Below are 22,017 nucleotides of genomic sequence, written 5' to 3'. Positions count from 1 at the left end.
ACAGAAACTAAATATATTTGTGTGTACACTTTAATTAAGGTGTGAGATAGTGCCTCTATGAAAGAGATAGGAAATTTCAAGCCTATTCATACAACTGAAATAAGTAGAAAATATATTTACCTTTATCTGTCCTTTTTCACAGGGTTCACTGCACACAGATCTGATGATATTATTTTTCTCTGACCATATTTCATCATCATCCATTTTCAGCTCACCGTTGTCCCAGCTGCCAACATTGATATAGTCAAAGTAGTCCTTCCCCATTTTCTTAAAATTCATGATTTCGTATCTTGAGAAAAAAAAAAAAAAAAAGGAGATACAAATGAGCTTAGAAGAGCATCACCTGATCTAGTGAAAAAAGCCTCTGTCTTTAAAGAGCCCATCACGCTCAAAACAGACTGTGATTCTATGGTTCTATATTCTGTGTTTCACATTACATTAAAAAGTCAAAATCAAGATTATTAAAAATAAATGAGTAATTTCCAGAGTTGTGTTTTGCCCTTGATTCTCTTCAAAGTCTTTTCTTTTTTATTTGTACCTTTTCCCACTCTAAAAGTTTCTTGAACACGCTGTGGGCTAAGTGACCGAGCTCCTGAGAATGTTTATTTGTTTAAGGAAAATAATGAAAAAAGATAAGATTCATCTACTCTAACTTCAGGCACTTAAAGGAGCTAAGTAGGGAACCTCAGCTGTTCTGGGTCCCTTCTACAGAAGACACAGAGAAATCTAAACACAGTACTCATTGCCAATATCAAGTGCTTTTTACTCTCTGCATGTGCTTATTTCCCTGCTGAGAGAGGATAGATAAAGACAGGTAAGGTGAAAGCAAGACCTGCAGGATGAAAGGACTCTTTTCCCAGGTAACAGCAATAGGATGAGATGTAGTTGAAGTTTCATCAAGGGAGGTTCAGGCTGGAGATTAGGAAACATTTTAAAAGTGGAGAGGCATTGAGGTAATGGAGTCACCATTCCCAGAGATGTTCAAGAACTGTGCAGATGTGGCACTGAGGGACGTGGTTAGTGGGCATGGTGGCAGTGGGTTGAGGTTGAACTACATGATCTTAGAGGTCTTTTCCAATTGTAATGAATCTATGATTCTATGACTTCAGCTGCTGTAAGACTGCGTGATGCATGTTGGGTGTGACACCAGAAGAGGTAGCAAGAATCATTCATCTTTCACAGACTCCAGAAATCTGGGACTGGCTTCCAAAATATCTGAGCAAGTGAAAGTGCTCATGCCTTTTAATCCAGGCATTAGGTCTTAGTTTAAGAACAGATCTGAGACTTGCACCTATATTTTTCTTTTACAGCACTGCAGCATCAAATGCTATTCTGTACCATACACAGGACCCTCTTCCCTTTTTATATAATTCCTGAGTGATCAGAATATATTAAATTCTTCATAGGCTCCATTATGAAGGGAAAGGGTACCTAGGTCTCAGTTGTAGGCAGGTTCTGGGTAGGAGTCCTTTGACATCTGGGAACAGAAGTGTTAAGAGTAGATCAGAGCTTATCAGAGCTTTCAGGTTCACGTTTATCCTTCCTATGCTTTCTTCTTAGCTTCCATAGAGTCCTAAAGAAAGTTTGTGGGGCAGCCTACAATTGATTTATCAGCCTCGTTCTAGCATGCTTAACACCATGCCACCTTCCTGCCTTATAGGACAGTCTGGAAAGTTGGGCAACTCCTGAAGTGATCATCTTTTCTTTATCTTCTCTTTAGTGGATTCTGCAGTAGCTTGAGTAAACAATGTGAAAATCACTAAGCAAACACTATAGACTGAGAACGGAAAAGCAATCCTAGGTTAAAAAAACTGCCTGGTTCATCAACCAGAGGCCAACTTTTTCCTAGCAGCAGACTAAAAATTTATTCCCAAGAAAAGCATATTGACAGAGATGGATTAAGTCTGATATTGTTAGAGTGCACATTATGAAATCCATTATGAAGACGCAGATAAGTAAAAGAACCAGCTAATTAAATCGAACTGTCTCTTAAATAAGATTCTTGAATCTTGATTTAAACATCACTGTGGAGAGGCAAAAACCAAAATGTCCATGTATGTAGGGCACTCCAATAACAACTTTTGAGACTAAAAAGCGGTAATTAGACTACATCGGTCATTTTTCTAGACTGATACAAAAAAAAAAAAAAAAAGTTACAATAAAACTCTCCTTTAATACACTTCTTCATGAATCTCTGAATGTTTTAAACCAGGGGATAAAATCTAACTGTCTCAGAGAAGAAAGTAAAGTAGTTTGGCAGGGAGTCAGTGCCAAAATCAAACACAGGTCAGGACCAAGAATGCAAGCAGCCAGTGAAATAAAATGGAAATGAAGCCTGACTGGCCATCCAGTATGACATTATGACATTATGAGACATATGAGAGACCTGTTTCAATGGGCATGGTGGTGGTGGGTTTGGACAAGATGATTCTAGTGGTCTTTTCTAACCTTTAAGATTCTACAATTCAGTGAGAGTCTTACTCTTTCCAGAACAAAAATAAATGAGCAATGACACAGCTAGAGAGGAAAAATTATTATTCTCCTGAATTTTATAATATTTTAATTTTTGTCCCATATAAAGGAGGAAATGTCCACACCTTTGAGACTCAGATACTCTGTCAAAATTAAAAGTGTGAATATCAGACTGACACATATAAACTTTATCCAGATATTACATACATAAATCCAATTAAACAGGATGATCTTACATGTGACATAATAATAATAACAACAATATTTTAAAAAAGATTGCAAGGATTTTCTTTTTTGTTTGGGTGTTTTGTTTTTTTGTATGTTTTGTTTTGTTTTTTATTGCTTTTGCTGAGGTTTACAAATATGATAACATAATAATAGTCCATTCCAGCATTAAACAGACCAACCAAAATGTTAGCCCAGAAGCCCTTGCAGTCTTTATTTCATATTGTCAGGACATTGTAATGCTCCTCTGAGGGTTACTTTGTTAAAGCTGTCAATTCAGAGTTTCATGCGCAGGGAAACAAAAGTACTGTCAATGCTCATCAGGTCACTGGAACTAAAATAATTATCCCTCCAGTAGCTGCAGACTAGTTTCATGCTTGTATCCCAGGGGGGATACTGGAAAGGAACTTGACATATTAAATAAACCTATTGCCTCAGTATGTAGCCTCTCACAAGACCTCTGCAGAGAACAGCATTGGTAGACTGATAGTAATACCCAGACTCAAGAAGTTCATTTCTATAGCAGAAGTTCATGAATCACTGGTTCCCTGGAGCCTGCTGGAGACACCACAGGGACAGTTTGTCACTTTAGGATAGGAGAGACCAGATGGTGCAATAACACATATCCAGCAGTGCCCTAATCACAGTGCAAAACACTTGTTTCAAAACAGAAGTGCCATGAGTTTGCTAAGAATCCATATTCTGTTGGTGGCAAGTAGACAAGACATCACCAACTTATTTTTCTTGTCTTTTCTTGACTTTACAATTTCTTTTTTGGAGTTTCCTTAGTATTTGCAAGTAGTTGTTATCACACTGAGAGATCATGGATGCTGCCTCCCATGTCTCCATCTCACCTAAGCTCTCCACTTGACTACCTACTTACTTAAAGCTCAGCTTATACATGAAGAACTTTGGGATAGGGCCAGGATTTGAAGCATCTTATGAGATTAATGATCTGTTTTATAATGTCAAAACCCTTTTGCTATACATCAAAATCTGGAGCTATCTAGGTCAGGAAGGCTTTTTACATTCTGTTTTTCTGCTTAGCACAACTATCACAGTACAGCTGTGAGGATTTACATTTCTGTTTCACGAAGTGGAGATGCAGCTAGCAACAAAAGTGAACGGGAAAGATGAGATATTCCATTACAAATGCACCATCTCCCAGCTGTAGCAAACAGTATTTGACAGTGCTCAAAAGACAAGAAAATACTCAGATCTGGGACTTTGAAATGTAGTTTCCTATAAAATCTTACTAAAAAGTACATTTTGACTCAATATTGGCTACTTTAAGCACAGAGTATGGATTTAATGATGTGACAGTTTTAGGACAGGAGGGAACAAAGACCTGTGCTTCTATAGTAACCAAGCACTGAAAAACATTTTATCCCCACTCACATTTCTCTATTCTGAGTAGGCAGTCTGCTGTATCTCATACAAATCCAGTGAGGCAGGACTTTCCAAAAGCCACATTACACTGAGGTGCACTGTGTGGAGGCTCCATTCTCTCCAGTGAAACTCTGGTGCTTTACTGTGACTTGAGCAAATTAATGCACACAAGATAATACCTTCCTCATCTTTACTAGAATTGAATGTTGAATATAAAGAGACCAAGGTATTTGTTAAGTTCCTTGAGGCAAATTGAATTGAAAAATTATTGTTAAGAATGCCAACATGAAGAAAAGTTAAATATAAGGTTCCCCTTACAAAATTTAGCTGTTGTCATTGGTGTGTTGTGTCCTACATGATTCACTCTTTCTATAAGAAACAAGTGGAAATGAGGTAGGAATAATGCGGGATGCAAGTAATTGTAACCAAATATCACTAAAATCAAACAGAAATCTTTTAAGAGAAGTCTGTGACAAATCTTATGCAGATTTTGTCAGGGAAGAAAAAAATAAAAAAATCCAGACTGTGTACTTTTCTTCCAAATTCAGCAATTTGTAAAAGTTGAAATAATGGAAGACAGCCTTGCTCACCAAAACAATTCTGACAATAAAGTTCCACCCTCTTTTTTTTTATTTCCTGGATTCCTGTCTTTGAGTTTTCCTGACAGCTCATGATGCACTTTATTACAGTATGAGTCTGAGGATTTTTGAAATATGTGTTTCCGAAGGACTGCTTAAAGCAGACTATTTTTCATGTGGCTGACCTGCTGTCTTTGAATGAAAATGTTGACATTGCAGGTTTTCAAATAAAATGAGAAAAAAATAATTTCTGAAATTGTAGAAAACTTTTGAAATACCAGAATATTCTGACCAGTGGGATTTTATTTTCTTGTCCCATTCTGTTCTGTAGTTAATTCTTCTGTTTCAGTTCACATTAGAGGGAGAGGACAAAATGTAAATAATGAGTGCATAGGATGACCAGTTTTCCCTCTAGTCATCCATTCACAGATTGTCATCATACAGAAATTTAAAACCTTCCCAATAATGCTGACAGAAAGGTCTGCCTCGATCAAACTGGAGTAAACACAGTGAAATGAGGTAAGAATTCACTTGCTGAACTAGAAGGAAAAAATAAATAGACTTTGAATGCTATCACTCATGCTCATCTTCAGACAGTTCAGTAGGCAGAAAACTAGAAAAAGTCACATTACTGTTCTGAGCATGTGCTTCCATATGGACACCGCATGTATGCTGTAGCAAATCATGTTTAGCTTTATTTAATGTGTTTACAGCAGTACACTACGAATTTCTAGTATAGTGTGTTATGCACATGATACTGTTTCATTTGGAAAGCAATGAGGTAGACTTTTAATTATTCAAATCAGAAAAAAAAAATCACCCAGACTAATCAACACATCTTTTGTATTTTAGCTTCCTTAGTGAAGGAGCTATGTCTGGTTAATTATTCCAGTCATGACTTTTTCACTTTAAAACACATAATTCGGAAATACCAAAGAGAGAAAGGGCAACACTGTGATGGACATTATGGTCTGCAAACACAATGTTGAGGGTCTCATGGTTTACCACCCACAGAGGAAGACGGAGTATGTGAAAAACTCATCTCTTTTCTCCAATTAGATTATTAGATATAATTAAAAACTCACAGTAATAAAATGAGTTATTCTGGAAAAATAAGCTCAGAAAGTCTGAAAATATGAAAAATAAGGAATGAGATCTTAGTTCTAATGTTGTGTGAACGATCTACAACATACAGTTAGCATGTCTGCTCTTTAAATAATCTGACAAATGTTAACGTTACCTTCCTGGCGAGTCACCATTCTCATCAAACAAGATCATGTCCCCAGAGACCCCAGTAAAGTTGGTCTTCATGAGGGACTCCAGCAGCTTCCGTCCATCTATGGGCTTCATGGCATCACAAAGGCCCACATAGCCTGGACACAGTGACAGCTGCATGTTGTGGAGTCCGTAAGCCATTGAGTATATTGCGTTGATTACAAAGCCCATCTTGGAGTCCTGAACGTGCTGTGTCCGCAGCGTCATCTGGCCTGCCAGGGAACATCACAAAGCAGGTATTTAGTGTTCATGGATGAAACACAACCAGCTCCTTAGACATCTGCTAATGGATTGGTTATTCATAGTGGAAAATGTCCCCTTGAGCTGCTCTTAGTTCTTACCAGTATGCAGATTGACTATGTTAAAAATAATAAATATCAATAATAACTTTAAAAAAATAAGAATTTAACTACCCAGTTGATTTTACTACTGCAATTTTACTATCCAACTGTTGCTGTTCCCTTTGCAACTCTACACCTTATACATTTTTCTCTCTCTATATATATGTATATACACATACAAAGCATTTGTCATAAATGTTATAATATAAAGCTTTTGTGATTCCAGGAACTTCTCCCAGATTGTAGAAATCTCATCAAAGCCTCAGAAACCTTCTTAGGGAATACTGGAGGTGGAGATACTAACGTGGGTTGTATCCAGTGGTTTCCTTGCAGGTGATACTTCTATTTCAGAGACACAGGAATCAATACTGTTTAAACAGACTGACCTAGGAACAGGTTTGTTGTTGTTGTTTTTTTTTTCCTATACAAAAAGTTTACAATGCTAATAACTCTCCAGTCTCTATGTCTTTTGCTCCTCCCCATTTGAAAAGTGATATTAATGATGCAGTGCAGATGAATGCATTAAAATGTCCACAAAGAGTTTGACGGTGTTGACTGGGTGATAATTCTTGTCCTCTTAAGCCAGATTTGATTAACCATTTATATTTTCTTCTGAAGCTCCTGAGAAAATTACAAGAAAAATTCCTCCAGCATCATCCTATGATGCAGTGTTATTAACTGCAGAATTACAGATTAATAGAATCATTAAGTCTGTAGACCACTCAGAACATCTAGCCCAATCATACACCCACCACCAATATTTCCCACTGAACCATATCCCTAAGGATATCTGTATGGGGGCAGCCAGGAATGAAAGAAACCAAAACAGCCTTCTCTGTCCATGCTGTTGGAGCCTCTCTTGCAAAGAAAAGCAGGGATGGAGTACACACGTACCCACCTTGGCTGCTGGAGCAGCACAATGTGAGAAAACAAAATGTGCTATGAAAATAGTAAGGTAAAGGCATTTTTCCCTTGAAAGAAATGAGAGCTAATACATGACTCTGAGTGTGTCTTTCATCCAGTGTGATGGATTTTGTCAGTATACATCCAGAAGACATGCATCCAATCTGATGTCTAGGCTACTTCTTCAGAGATGAATAAGGCTTTCCAGCAGAGAGTTGATAGCATCATAAAGTAGATCCATCTATAAGATCACCTTTTTAATGGTGAACAATAACATTACCATGCAATATTAGCTACTGAAAAATTCTGAAGAACTGAAAATGTCAGGAGGAGTAATAAAGACGCATAGTTTGTATTGAAGAAACATTGTGTAGAGGTCAGTAAGTGAAGAACTGGGAGTTTTCTTAGAATCATAAAATCATTTGAATTGAAAGGGACCTTTAAAGACCATCTAGTTCAATACCCCTACAATGAACAGGGACACCTACAGCTCTATCAGGGTGCTCAGAGCCCCGTACAGCCTGACATTGAGTGTCTCCAGGGGTGGGGCATCACCACCTCTTTAGGCACCTCTCCCTTCTTGGTTTCTACTTCACACTGGAACTTTCCAGTCAGCCTCAAGAACAATGTTTAACATTGTGCATAGTTAAGGGATATGAGCTTGAAATATCTGCAATGGCATAAGCTTGGGAGAATATAGAGTGTTGTTCATCTCTTCTACCAAGGTACCGCTTCTTCCTAATTAAAAATAATAGGCATAAAAACTGAAACAGTGGAATACATGTAGAACCCATATTAATTGAAATTAAGTGGAAAATTGAACAAGGATATTACATTGCAATACACAAAACTTGTTTTAACCAATTATTCATCCTCAAAATTAACAGCTCACAAACCATGCAGTTAATTATAGTAGCCACTAGAATGAATCAGATTTGCATCAGCAATAGTATTTATTATGAAACAATATTTCATCTGCATTATTGCATGTGATTGCTTAAAATTTAATAACTTAATTCTTATAGGAACACTCTCCACTGGGCTTTGTGCTTCAATTTCGCTGAATTATTATTCTGACTTTTGTTAAACATTGAATTTCATTCAGTTCACCTGATAATTTGAGTCTGCTTAGTTCTTCACAGAAGCTGCTAGCAATTGTCAATGGATTTGTGAGGGAATTAGTTGCTGCAAGAATTTTAATATACTTTCTGCTGCTGGAGAAGATTTTACTGAAAGGTTATCTGGCTTACTTTACAATACAGGGGCAATCCAACCTGCCATGTCTGACCATCAGTTTACATGACCTCATTCTTCTGTGGTTTCTGTAGCTTCTAATGAAGCACTGGCACAGGTTGCCCAGAGAGGTGGTGGATGCTCCATCCCTGGAGACATTCAAGGTCAGGCTGAACGGGTCTCTGTACCCCAATGGAGCTGTAGGTGCATATGTACTATGCAGGGTGGTTGGGCTAGATGACCTTTAAAGGTCTGTTCCAATTGAAACGATTTTATGATTCTATGAGTCTGTGGTTCTAGCTAAGGCGAACATCTCAGAAAATGAGACTTCATTTTTTTTTTTATTGTGTCATAGCACAGTGTTCAAAACAACAATGGCACCAACAATTGTTAAGTCTGACAGTGTTTTTCTGCTCCTGTTTCAGAAAGTATGTAGGTATGCCAAACTTGAAGCATAAAAGTAACCTGATTGACTTCAGTGATCCTGATGTGGCTTTAAGGGGAGTCTGAAAACATAAATTTGGAGCTGGCCTCTTAGCCAAAAAAAGAAAGTAAAGTTATCTTAAATCTATCTCTACAGTGAATCTGATTTAGGCATTGTTTGCTTATGTGTTATTTCCCTCTATCTTAGCTGGAATTCAAACTCATTTTATTGACAAGCACTATCTTCAGTCAAAAGCCTCTCCTGAGGCAGGATCATCAAAAGACTGAGATGAGATTGATGAATTTTATGATGATGACGTCAGTGATGTTCAAGGGAATCAACTGCACATTTAATCAAGAAGAATATAAAATTCTAACAGAAGATGAAGAATTCTTACAGAATTACTAGGCAGAGCATACATACTTACACACTGGAGACCACATGCTTGCTTATAATACCCATAGTAGAATTTGTCTATTATAGTCAAAATAAAACCAAACCCTATGTGTTTTACTCAATCTTGTACATTCCCATGCAAGACAAATTTGCAAAGAAGGAAATAAAAATATTTTACTGAGGGTGTGGGAAAATCTGACATGATGCCATGGCCTGGAGGGGTAATCAGGACATGTCCACATGAATGTATTAGTACACTTCTGGAATTCTGGGCTTTCAAAGTCTAACTCCAAACCATCCCTACACACTGTACTTTAATTTCCATTGAGTGTAACTTTGTCAGAGAAGTGTAATGAAATTTTTTCAAATAAAACTAAATTAGTTGCAGTGTAGAGAATGAGGCTACTGCCAGTTTGGAGCCAAACTCCCCCAAGCTGTGATTCAGGCTGGATATGAAGAAACATTTTTCTCTGAAAGAATGGTGAGGTGTTGGCACAGGCTGCCCAGGAAAAGTGGTGCAGCCACTGTCCCTGGAGGTGTTCAAGAACTGTGGAGATGTGTCACTGAGGGACATGGTCAGCGGGCATGGTGTGGGTGGGCTCAGGTTGTAGTAGGTGATCCTAGATGTTTTTTCCAACCTTAATGATTCAACAATTCTATGAATCCCATTTGGCTCAGAAACTCAGAACAGATTCAGTACAACTTCCAGGAGCAGGATGTACAGAGCTACACTTCACGGGTCTCCAGTGGATGCCTATTGCAATTTTGACAGGATTAAGTGCATATTCTGCAGTTAAATTGGGTGATTTTTTAGAGATGCAACTTATTTTCCCATAAATATAGTTTGCAATAATATCAAACTATTTGTAAGTATGTGCTGAACTTGGTGATTACATTCAAATGGCTATAGGAAGAAATCTGTATTGCAGTACGTCAGAACTAATAAACATTAACTCCGTGTCATGCTAATGACAGCAGAAATATAAAATTCTGCCTCCTGCAATTACAGTGTACAAGACAAAGGAACAAAGCAAAGTGAATCAAATCATACTGAATCTTAACGAGGAAACTGGGATGTTTATAATACTTATAATACAAAATGATCAAATATTGCAGAATTATCTGAGAAATCAGGAAACCTCTGTGGTTAAAGCATGTGAGCAGATCTCTGGATTCTATTCTGTTTACTTCCTAGTCTTGTCCAAGATATTTTTGGCAAGTACATAAGGGCTAACTCTATTAATTTCCAAGCTGTGAAATCACAAGGCTTAGGATTATGGTTCTGAAGCTACACAGACATTTCTGTCTACAAAATATGATAGAAACAAATCGTGTGCCTTGTCAGCAAATCAGATAACCCACCTGTCCTTCATCTTCCTTTCCAGTATTTCTTTTCTACTACATGTTATTGACCATTTTTTCTTTAAACTGAATATTTGTCAGGAAGAGGATTTATTCTCATTATCTCCAACTTTTCATGTGCCTAAAGCAATAGGCTTGTTACTAGCTGGGTACTAAAATTATCCTGGATTTAGGAACCTCTTGTTACATAATCAAATCACATACAGTATTCAGGTGAGGCTTTGCCATGTGGTTAAATGCATTAAACTCCAACTGAAGAATTTACTGCCATTGGAATAGGTGTTTAATATGCATGTTTCTTCCTGTGAAAACATATATTATGTATGTCTTGTTCATCTGCATGTTCCCAGATTTATCACAGGACTGTAACTTCACCAAGGGTGAAGAATAGCTCTGTGAGTGGTGACATAAACCTACAGCATCACAGCTCATGTATTTTCTGCCCATCTTGGGAGAGACCCATCTTAGAATGCTCCAGCAATATCACAGCAGAGGATAAATGCTGCAGAACCTCATGAGAAAGACTTGAGGCTGTGTATACACACGGAGTGATGGGGTTTGAGCTGGGGCACCATGTTAGCATGAACCTTGGGAGTGGGTTCAGGGAGATGGGGAGGGCTGGCTCTGCAAGCAGCCACCAAACCCTGTTTAATTGTGCAGAGTGTTCAGCATTACACTCCTTGTCCAAATTCAGTCTTTCCTGTTGTCACGTCTCCGAAACACAAACACACAGATGATGGAAAAGAAACACATTCTTTCATCAAGAAAGTGAGTCCAGCTGGCAATGGCTCATGTCTTGGATCTATTTAAAAACAATTAGCATACTAGTGGGCACAGAGCCACAAGAGCACTCAGGGGCACTCTCATATCCGCACAAGGCAGCAGCTTGAAGTGCTTCCGCCCCGAAGCTGCCATAGTGCTCCTGGGTTTGGGATGTGGGATATGCTGCTGCTCCACTGAGCAGGCACAGCTGGTGGGCGGTCAACAGTCAAAGAAAAGGAAAAGGGAAAGAAGAGAAAGAAAAGAGAAAAGGGGAAAGGTGAAAAAGGAGAGGAAGATGAAGAGAAGGAGAAGGAGAAGGAGAAGGAGAAGGAGAAGGAGAAGGAGAAGGAGAAGGAGAAGGAGAAGGAGAAGGAGAAGGAGAAGGAGAAGGAGAAGGAGAAGGAGAAGGAGAAGGAGAAGGAAGTGGGGGAGAAGAGGAGGAGAGGAGAGAAGAGGAGAGGAGAGGCACTTAAATACTGAAGTGAAATGAAATTAAAATAAATAAATTGAATAAAATAAAATAATAAAGTAAATCAACAACAGAAACCAAAATAAAACAAAATGAGATAAAATAAGCAGGAAATTTCAAGTTTCACAGTGATTTCTTGCACCTGTAAGGCATGTTGTTGAAAAACATTCTTCAATCAAATTCACTATTGTTCAACTATATATATAATATTTATATTTATATTATTTATAAATGTCATATTAAAAAAAAAAAGAAAGAAAGGAAGAAAAAGAAAAAGAAAAAGAAAAAGAAAGAGAAAAAGAAAAAGAAAAAGAAAAAGAAAGAGAAAAAGAAAAAGAAAAAGAAAGAGAAAAAGAAAAAGAAAAAGAAAGAGAAAAAGAAAAAGAAAAAGAAAAAGAAAAAGAAAAAGAAAAAGAAAAAGAAAAAGAAAAAGAAAAAGAAAAAGAAAAAGAAAAAGAAAAAGAAAAAAACAGAAGAAGAAGAATGGGTAAAGGAAAGAGAAAAAAATTTTGAACTCCTAGTCAGCCTCCTCTATTACATTATCATTAAGCAAGAAGTAGCAGATGAAAGAAATGTGGGATGGAATACAGGAGAATATTTTTTCCAACATGCAGAGTAGGTTGCAGCAGTGGAAGCTGAAGTCAAATTGAGTGCCTTTTTTCTTTTTATTACCCCTTTTCCTTAGTGAATATCTCCAATCAGAATCACTAGAGGCTGCTTTTTGTCACCAAGATATTGCAGGATAGTCTGCTGCACATTATTGTGCAGGGCTTTTTGTGTCTGAAGTGTACTCAATGTCCTCCTCTGGAGCTGCAAGTTGTGGACAGAATGGCACCAGGTTTGCCACACCGTAAATATGCATCACTTCAGTAAAGAAGTGACAAGTCTATGGAATGGAGAGCAGGCTGGTCCAAAGTTAAGCACAGTGTTCATGGCTATACTTATTTCACTAATTTAATTTCTTACAAGCCTTTGGCTTGATGAACAAAGAAATTTTCTATGCAAATTTTCGTCTAGTCCAAATGTCCTTTTTCCATTCAAAATGAGTATGAAAACTCAACACTAGTTTTTATGTCTCTGAAAAGAAAATTCTGGAGGGGAGGAAAAAAAAAAAAAAAAAAAAAAAAAAAAAAAGGATATTTGGCTACACTGGAAATGTCATTTTGTCATTTTGATGCTGAGGCAAAAACAGACACCTCAACACATGAACAATGCAAAAGCAAATTATAAACTTGAAACAAAACACTTCAGTGATATTGAGGTGAGAAAACAATAATAATAATAATAATAACAAGTGATTCAATTCAGTGCCTTTCTTTCAAAGCATGTGTCATTGAGTCAACATGCTGCTATGGCATTTTTCACATTTGACAAGTAAATATCTTTCAGTGCCATCCACTCACCAAACGTTTTCAACCAGTTCTAATTTTCATTCTTTTGCAACTTTGAGTTGCAAAACTGAAAAGTTGCCGGTGCTGGTGCCATTACTCTTAATGTGAGCATTATTAGCAAAATGTTAGATTCAGACACGGCTGAGGGACTGAATCCACTGTCCAAAATGCGGTCCTTGGTCAACTTTGTTGTCTAATTCTGTTCAATTTTACAAGAGCAAGGCATGCTGAGGGCTCTCACAACTGTAACTGGTGACCAGGCTGACCTGAATCCTCGGGAGCCTAGAAAAGTCTGGCTTTTATTACTAAGTTCAGAAAAATCTTTGAAAACAGTAATAGTGACTATAAGCCTTAGGGTAGGTAAATAAATAGATTTCCATTTCCTCACATGTGCTTTCTTAGTAACAATATTATTTTTCCAACTTTTATAGATTTCAATATAATTGATTATAGATTACAATCAAATACAACAACTACAGATGCAAAAGCCAAACTTTCTGTACTTGCAGATGTGCTTGTTTAAAATCACAAAAATCATAGAGGTTATTATCATTAATTTTGGAAAAGACCTCTAAGATCACGTGGTCCGATTGTCAGCCCATCCCTACCATGCCCACTAACCACGTCCCTCAGTGCCACATCTCCATACCTCTTGAGCACCTCCAGGGTGACTCCACCACCTTCCTGGGCAGCCCATTCTACCACAAGACAAGTCTTTTTGAGAACAATTATTTTGTAATGCTTAACCTGAACCTCCTCTGGCACACCTTAATGCTCTAAATATTTGTATCCACAAAAGAAGTTGAATTCCTGAGATAAAAGGATAATGAGAATTACTCCAATTCACCTACCTAATAAGAAAGATCCAAAATCTGTATATATTTAATTACAATTTACATTAATTACCTATAAAATTGCATTAATTTTTTTTTTTATGTAGCTTTCAAGGTTCAGAAAATCAGTGAGAGTAGTAATACAAGTGATGCAATCACAGTAGAACAGTGTATCATCAAAGGATCATAAGTATGGAAGAAAGAAAAAAGGGAGCACGGAGTGAAATAAAATAGGTATAGGTTTGTATTCAGGTTTTGGAAGAGTTACTGAGGAATTCAGTAATAGCAGTGGAAATACTGAAGTTATTCCAGGGTTTGTGTAACAGAGATTTTAAAATCATGATGAGTGCATATAGAAAAAGTCTTTCAAATAGGAATAACAGACCATGTAACATTTATCAGTGCCACACTGCTCTGTGAGTCAGAAAAGCAGGGACATGTCTATGTAAGGCTCTTAGCTCAGATTTTATCAGGCTTCTGGAAAACTCTGAGCTGGACCTTACAGCTGATCTTCTTTTGGAAATTTTTGGACCTGAACCAATATTATGGCAAAAGTAAGTGAAAAACTGTGTTAGAGTTCCAGATCTTAGATGTGAACCATTCAAAATGAGGTCTTGGCTGTCCCTCAGCTATGCAATGCCCAAACATGACACATCATATATCAAACTGAGAGACAGACAGGATTTACTCAGGAGAATTAAACTGTCCTTTGATTTACTTTTTAAAAAATATAAATGAATTTTAAATTCATTTGTTTTGATTTGTTTTCATTTGCAGTCTAAAGATAAAAGTGTGGGACTGTCACACGTTTAGGTAATATGGGGTTTAAATAGGACTCATTCCTTGAAATACGGAAAATAAGCCATCCACTTTGACAAGGGATTGCCTTTTTATCTGCTGGGTTTTGACTAAACCAATTTTGGCACTTGAGCTTGAATTTAACCAGTAGATTATTAATTAGCATCTTGCAGAGCAGAGGTTGTGCAGGTAGGTGAGATTTCTAAATTCCATCAGGGTACATAGAAAGGCCATTTGTTAAAAAAAATTCCTGTTGAACTGAAATTCTAGGATTTTCTCTATGGGTTGTTTTGACCTCATTAATAGTATCTGTAGCTGGATGGATTTCAGCAAAGAGGTTGATAATTTCTATACTTACCCTTTATGTGCCTTTCTGTACAATTAGATGCAAAAGTTTTCTCACATTTATCCCAGATCTCCCATCTCCCTTTCTGCAAACAAACTCTTTCACTCTTAACCCTGTTCTTAATTGCTGTGAATTTTTCCACACCTGAGCAAAGTGTTTTCATCTCAGAGAAGCCACATGATTAAACCAGGACAGGAAACACATGCCTGCTAAGATCCATTCACAATGTTACTACAAGTCTCATTTTCCCTGTTCATCACATTAAGTATATTCTTCTTCCTTATAACCCTACACTGACTCCCTGCCCCCCCGTATGTCAGACACAAGAAGCTTTCTTCACTTCTAGTGCTCTCTGTGTCCTATCTGAGGTTGATCTCTGACTGTGCTTAATTCAGCTTTCATCACTTCCCTTTGAGTTTTCTCCCTTGCCACTTCAAACCATCGTATTTAATGTCAGAACCCTGCTGTAAGTAAATACCTGCAAAAAGGATCCAGAACCTTCCTTCAGATTCTTCTTTCTGTTGTACCTTTAAATGAAGCTATCAGTACGTTCTGAAGGCTTAACTTCTGTGAGTCAAACTTAGATGTTACAATGTTCCATCAGCGCTCGCCTCCTATTTCTTTTCTCTTCATTGATCCTTAGATCACAGATGTTTGGGTGGTATATTCCGGTTTTGATCTGTTTTTAAGTAGTACTTTAAAAAAAGCTGTTCCATCTATGCCTCTGGATTTTATATACCGTGGGAAAAATAAAGTAATTTAGAAGCAGAGGCAGAAGGATTAATTTAACAGACAGATAGATGAAATAACTCTGTTTTTCTCCAGCTGACTTTGAAGATTTGGCTTTTTCCACTAATGTCAGAATTTCACAACATACTTCCTTTGCACTGGGTTTTCTTTGCAATGTGCACTGCAAACACCCTTAACAGAAGCAAAAGGAATTTGATTTCTGATGAACGGACTGTGAGCAAGCAAGCACATACACACCTAATCTTTAAAGGCGCAAGTGCAATTGATAGCAAGGCACTGGATTAACCTTCTTTGACCCGAAGATGATCATTGAGTAGTGTTACTCATCTGGTTCGAGTTGCACACCTATTCATGACCTTCACTGAATTGTGGTATGAGATAATAAGAAAAAAATCTGACTGATGTCAGAGGGGAAGCCAAATTCAATTCTTGTAAAATGCCTGGTGTTCAGAGGCCACTGCATGTCTCTTGTTCAAAATGCATTTCACATTCTTTGCTCTGACTCTTGCGGTCTGCATGTGGCTTGTTGCATCTCTCCTGTGACATGGAAGCAATTACATGGAAACTCGAATCAGATAAACCTGCAAATGTCTCACTTTCTGCAGTATTGCCAGGAGGCAGAAAATCAATGTACTTAGCAACAGGAGTGACACCCATTTGTATTAAGGATGTTCAAATTTGCAAATGAAAAGCATGCTTGACGCTAAAATTTTCTCCTCAGTGTGAACTAAGTGCCTGTGAAGGGATGGAGATCTTTTAGAACTTGAGAAAAATGAGTGAACAACAAATGACTTTAGATTGTGGTTTGTTTGTTGTTGTTGTTGTTGTTTTCATATTTTGTTATTTGTCTAATTTCGCAGTCTTGTTTTTCATACCTTACTAAACTGTCTATTTATTTCACAATAATACATGTACTTATTTTCTTACTGTTTAACTAAGTTGCTTATATTGTTAACACTTATTTGCTTATTTTTCATGACATTAGAGCCAGGTAATGGAGAATAATTTATTTTTTTCCCACCAAAGTAAGGATTTTTGCTTTCAGCACTCACAGACTCAGAGTCATAGAATCGTCTGAGTTGGAAGAGTTGTTTAAAGATCATCTAGTCCTACACTGCTGCAGTGAGCTGGGACATCTACAGCTAGATCAGGGGCTCAGAGTCCAATCCAGCCTGACCTTGAATGCCCCCAGTGACAGGCAGACAGCAGATGTCTGAGCAAGCTGTTCTAGTGCTTCATCAACCTTATTCTAATAAACTTGTTTCTTGTATCCAATTTAAATCTCCCCTCTTCCAGTCTGAAACCCTTTCCCCTTTTCCTGTCACAATAGACTTCATTTGATAATGGCCTCACCTATCAACACCAATCAGCCCTACATTTTTCTTTTTATCATTATCCCAAGTAGTTGCTAACATTTCTCAATGAGGTCAGTATCTTCAGTTTGGATCTTAGGAAACTCCTTTACGTTGTTTTTGTTTTGTTTTGTGTGTATGTCTGGATTTTCTACGCAACTGTTGGAGGAGATAATTATTTACCTAAGTAAAATAAAGGGCACGGTCCTGTTTTCTTATCAGGATAAATTTAAAGCAATGTACATACACACTGTCACTCAGAAGCTCTCAGGACAGTCTACAAAATGCCTGTGACCGTGGAGGCCAAGTATCATTACACTTATGGATCCTGAAGTGAAGGAATTCCAGACTCAAAATTTGGTGTGATTAAAGTTAGGCTCCCTGCAGTCCCAGAAGCATTGCAGGAGGAGGGCAGGAGGTGCTCCAGGCATGGAGAGGCCCACAGAGGAGCAAGCTGTAACTTTGTAGTCCATGGGCACTGCACGGAGTGGATCTCCATGCACAGCTATGGATGAGGCCTGCACAGTCCATGGATAACCCCACAGGAGCAACCCTGGGCCAGAGCTGAAGCCCCAAGAGAGGAGGCAGCCCCTGTTGCTCATAACCTTGTGCCATCTGGGATGATAACTGATAAGTGATCTCCCTGTCCTTGTCTCAAGCCACATGAGTTTTTTACACTTTTACATCACATTTGTGTGATAAGAGTGCCGTTCCAAATGTAGTAATTAAGGTTTGAACTGAGATGTCTCATACCCACAGCTGGAAGACTTAATGTTTGAAATAACATCTTTCTGTATCCCTGAGTTTGTTTGTTTGTTTATTTATTTATTTTGCAGATGTGAACTGTATTTTTCTCTGAGATAAATTCTTTTCAGTAATTAATTGTATTTTAGTCCCTATAAAAGACTTTGTAGGCACTTACCAACCTTTCATATAAATCAGAAATTAGATTCTCCCAGTGCTTGTAGGATACTCAGAAAAATCTAGTTGAAATGTCACTCCTGAAGCAGCACACTGATAGAAAACAGGTTTTTATGAATTCATATCTGGTCTATCTACTGTACTGACATCTCAGGAAAGAGATCGAGATTATTGTGGGGAAATCAATGAAAGTTATTGCTCGATATGCAGTACCTGTTAATAGAGCAGATGCAATCTGTGTCGGGCTGTGTTGGAAGGTTAGCAGACAAAAATACAGGAGGAAGGTCAATTGAATGTTAAAGGTATACAGTGAGATTTTGAGATTTCTAGATTCAGTTTTCACCTCAGCTGCAAACTTCCTCTGCAATCTTATACATCTCGAAAGGTTTATAAACATTCAAGGAGATTTAGGTGGGATTTTTAGATGGGATCTCCTGTAAATCTGGGACTTTAATACCTAAAAGCCATTTCTTGGTCTCACAGGTGTGTGGAAATTTTACATTTTTAGGAGGGAATGTCTGCTGGGGCTTAGAGCTGGGGTTGCACTGGTGTCCAGCATGGGACCATCCCAGGATACCCACTGAGGGGTCCTATTCTCTTTATCAAAGTCATACAATCCCAAGGCCATTTTCCAGTGAGAGAAAATCTGTTGTTGATCTGAAGAAAAGCCTCACATCTGTCCTTCATATATAACTTGGCGAAAGGGTGAGATTCTGTTTAATGCCTTACTGTGACTGAAGAGCTCCAGTGCTACATCTCCTAATCACCATCAGGACAGCTGACCATTAGGTCTCCTCTTTCACTTCCTTCTTTTTCAAATTGTTTGAAGCCATTTCAAAAATTCAAATAATGAGGAAGTGAGCGCAGACTATGACATGGCTTTCCTGCCAGAGTCTTGTTGGTTAGCAGTGAATGCCATCATCTTAAGGTATGGGAAATGCATGGAAGTATTTGTGTATCTGAACATGCATGGAGAAATTTGATGTTACTTATACACTGATATTCACTATGGGCAAAATAGAGTCACAGTGTCTACTTTTAAGGCTTGCACCTATTTTCTCTGTGCTGTGGGACAACAAAATACCTCAAGCTGGTGTCAGCCCTGCAAAGGGTATCTTAAACTTCAATTGTAGCTTATGGACTTCATGCAAATAAAGGATGAAAGATGTTTCAACCAAAATTAAAATGTTTATGGCCCTCAAGAAAAAAAAAAAAAATGCAATGGAGCGTTGTCTTAGTACTGCAAGGAATATAATGGGATAAAGAATAATTAACAGAAGAAAAACAAAAGTCTTTAAATAAGCATCACATCTTTCTGGAAGAAAAAATAGTTGCTGCTGTTTTGCAAAAATGACAAAATGTTGTGGCAGTTTTTGCTAAAATCAGTACAATTTCATGAAAAATATCAGCTTTGTCAAAATGGCATTTCCTAAAATGACTCAGATCTGAATGAAATCCAAACAAAATTTTTCAAACCAGTTAGTCTTCTGTCTGAAATAATGAAATAATCTTCATCATTATCATCTGGACTTCAGATAATTTTTTAGTACTTAAGCTCTCTGATTGCGAGATAAGGAAGTATGATTAATTCTCTTTCATCAGAGAAGCACTGAATATTGGAAGACAAGGTTTTTGAAGGCAGTTAGATGCCTAGAAGAATAGAGCAGCACCAAATTTTTCAAATACTGAGAGCAGTTATGTTCTGTGGTCCTACCCATTTGTTTCCTTAGAGATCTGAGTACTTTCAAAATTGCAGTTGTTGTCACTCAGGAAAGAGCAAGGGTTGAAATTTCAGCCTCTTTTCTTCCAGCTGCACTTACTATTACACTAGACCAGGCTGTATCAGCTCAACGTGAGCTAATCAGCATACCTTCAGTCACACTGGTATACGCGGCAACAGCAATAACTTCACTTACTTGTACAAGTCTTGTTGTATTTAGGATTCTCTTGAGGAAACCCTTCCAGACGGCACTGGAACCTGTGCTGCCAAAATTCCTGAAACCACGGATTTCGGTGATTGGTTTCTGGCCGAAGCTCCAAGTAGTAATCATCAAACCATTTAACATCAGGAGACTGGAGCTTGATCGTTATTCCACCGACAGCCTCACGCTGATACCCATCTGTCACATCGTACCTGTCTGCCCAACCATCACTGCAAGGACAAATGAAAGAGAGATAGCAATGACCATTCAGTGGAGTAAGAGGCTTTCTCAGAAACAAAATTAGGATCCTAAGAGCAGATACCCACACCTGTGACTTTGCCTGCAGTTTATTAATGCACCTGCAGTGGAATCAAATCATTTGAGGAAAGGACTTTTAAAGGATACCTAGTCCAAATCCCCTGTAATGAACAGTGATACCTACAACTCTATCAGGTGCTCAGAGCCCTATCTAACCTGACCTTGATTGTCTCCAAGGATGAGGCATCCACCACTTCTCTGGGCAACATGTGCCTGTGCCTGAACACCCTTGTTGTAAAAAACTTTTTCCTATTATTCAGTTTAAATCTCCTGTCTTTTAGTTGGAAGCCATTTCCCCTTGTTCTATCACAACAGGCCCTGCTTAAGAGTCTTTCTCCTTCTTTCTTTTAGCCCCCTTTAGATACTGAAAGGAGCAACATTTCTACTATGATACAGCTTTTCCTTTCCTTATCTTCTAACTGTCACTTTCTACTGAGAAAAAATATTCATCCTTCAGGTAATTCAAACAACATTACAAATCACGTGTCCCAAAATCTTCTGTGTATAGTCACAGCTCTGCACCCCAAAATTCATGTGAGCTCTGAGGAGAAAATCTTGGATTTGGTGTTTTACTGACACTGGGATGGTGCTTCTCCTACCTGGAAGGAGACCCTCTGGAGGGTGAGATCGCTGACAGTGCTGGGAAGCAGTGAAAGGCAGCACTGTGTTGCACACCGTGCCTCTAATGTGCAGTAGGGCACGACACAAAGAGATAGAAGCAAGTTTTGAATGAGTTAACACTGCTCAAGCAGAAAGACCAGCTCATAGCTCAGCTGCTACGATAGCATGGCATTGCATCTGAAGCAATAAATCCTCTCTGTAGACATGACTAATGAAGTTGGGCAGAGCACTAAGCAGATGTCGTGTGTTGCTTCTATTTCTTGGTTGATGGTGGCTGGAATATTATAGAATTGCACAGCACACAGAATTTTAATCCCATTTGGTTAACCTCTCAGAGTTTGCAACATACTGAGCACAAGTAGGTAGCAGAAGTGATTGAAGACACAAATCAAACAAAATCTCACAGACTTTTCAGGGTAATTCCTCTCTCTCTGGTTTCGTAATGGATTTCCCTGGAAGTATTGATATTTATGAAGTTTCACTCAACTCTGATAAAAATATGCACATCTCATCAGAGCATTCCAAATTCCTGATCTTTTATCATGAACATGATATTTCAGTTTTTCAAAAGCCCCAGGTCTTACAGAATTACAGAGTATTCTCAGAGTCTTTGTTTTTCCTCTAGAAAGTCACTGATGTTAATGACTGTAGAGAGCACCTTTAAATCCTAAAGGTCAAATAACTGGAGGAAAAAACCATCTTAATTTATCTTACTTTAAAACTTTATGAGTTGTTCAAAGCTAGCTCTCACTATTTTAAGCTAGTCATACAGTAACTGATGTAGATGACCTTTAGCTGTATCGTTCTGTTGTTCTATTTCTATCATCTGCTTTCTGGTTTAAACTTTGTTCCTGTATTCAAGACCATGCAAGAAATCCGCTGCAGTCACCTGGTCCCCAGTGCATCCCCTGTTCTCAACACAGGGACTGAGCTGTC

The 22,017-nt window shown here is 38.0% G+C and overlaps 1 protein-coding gene across 8 annotated transcripts in view; it reads right to left on the bottom strand.

Annotated features, from left to right (window-relative positions):
• GRM5 (glutamate metabotropic receptor 5) overlaps window positions 1–22,017 on the bottom strand; it is a 225,956-nt gene that overhangs the window by 37,044 nt on the left and 166,895 nt on the right. For all 8 annotated transcript variants that reach the window (XM_072326845.1, XM_072326841.1, XM_072326846.1 and 5 more), the window contains 3 exons: window positions 20,137–20,372; window positions 5,905–6,151; window positions 121–289 (listed from right to left, as the gene is read on the bottom strand). In XM_072326845.1, the coding sequence (XP_072182946.1) occupies window positions 121–289; window positions 5,905–6,151; window positions 20,137–20,372 (652 nt within the window). The remainder of the gene's footprint in view (window positions 1–120; window positions 290–5,904; window positions 6,152–20,136; window positions 20,373–22,017) is intronic.

The sequence above is a fragment of the Excalfactoria chinensis genome, chromosome 1, assembly GCF_039878825.1.
Source record: "Excalfactoria chinensis isolate bCotChi1 chromosome 1, bCotChi1.hap2, whole genome shotgun sequence".
Taxonomy (NCBI): Eukaryota; Metazoa; Chordata; class Aves; order Galliformes; family Phasianidae; genus Excalfactoria; species Excalfactoria chinensis.
The sequence above is the reverse complement of the archived record's forward strand: the minus strand, read 5'-3'. Positions and strand labels throughout refer to the sequence as shown.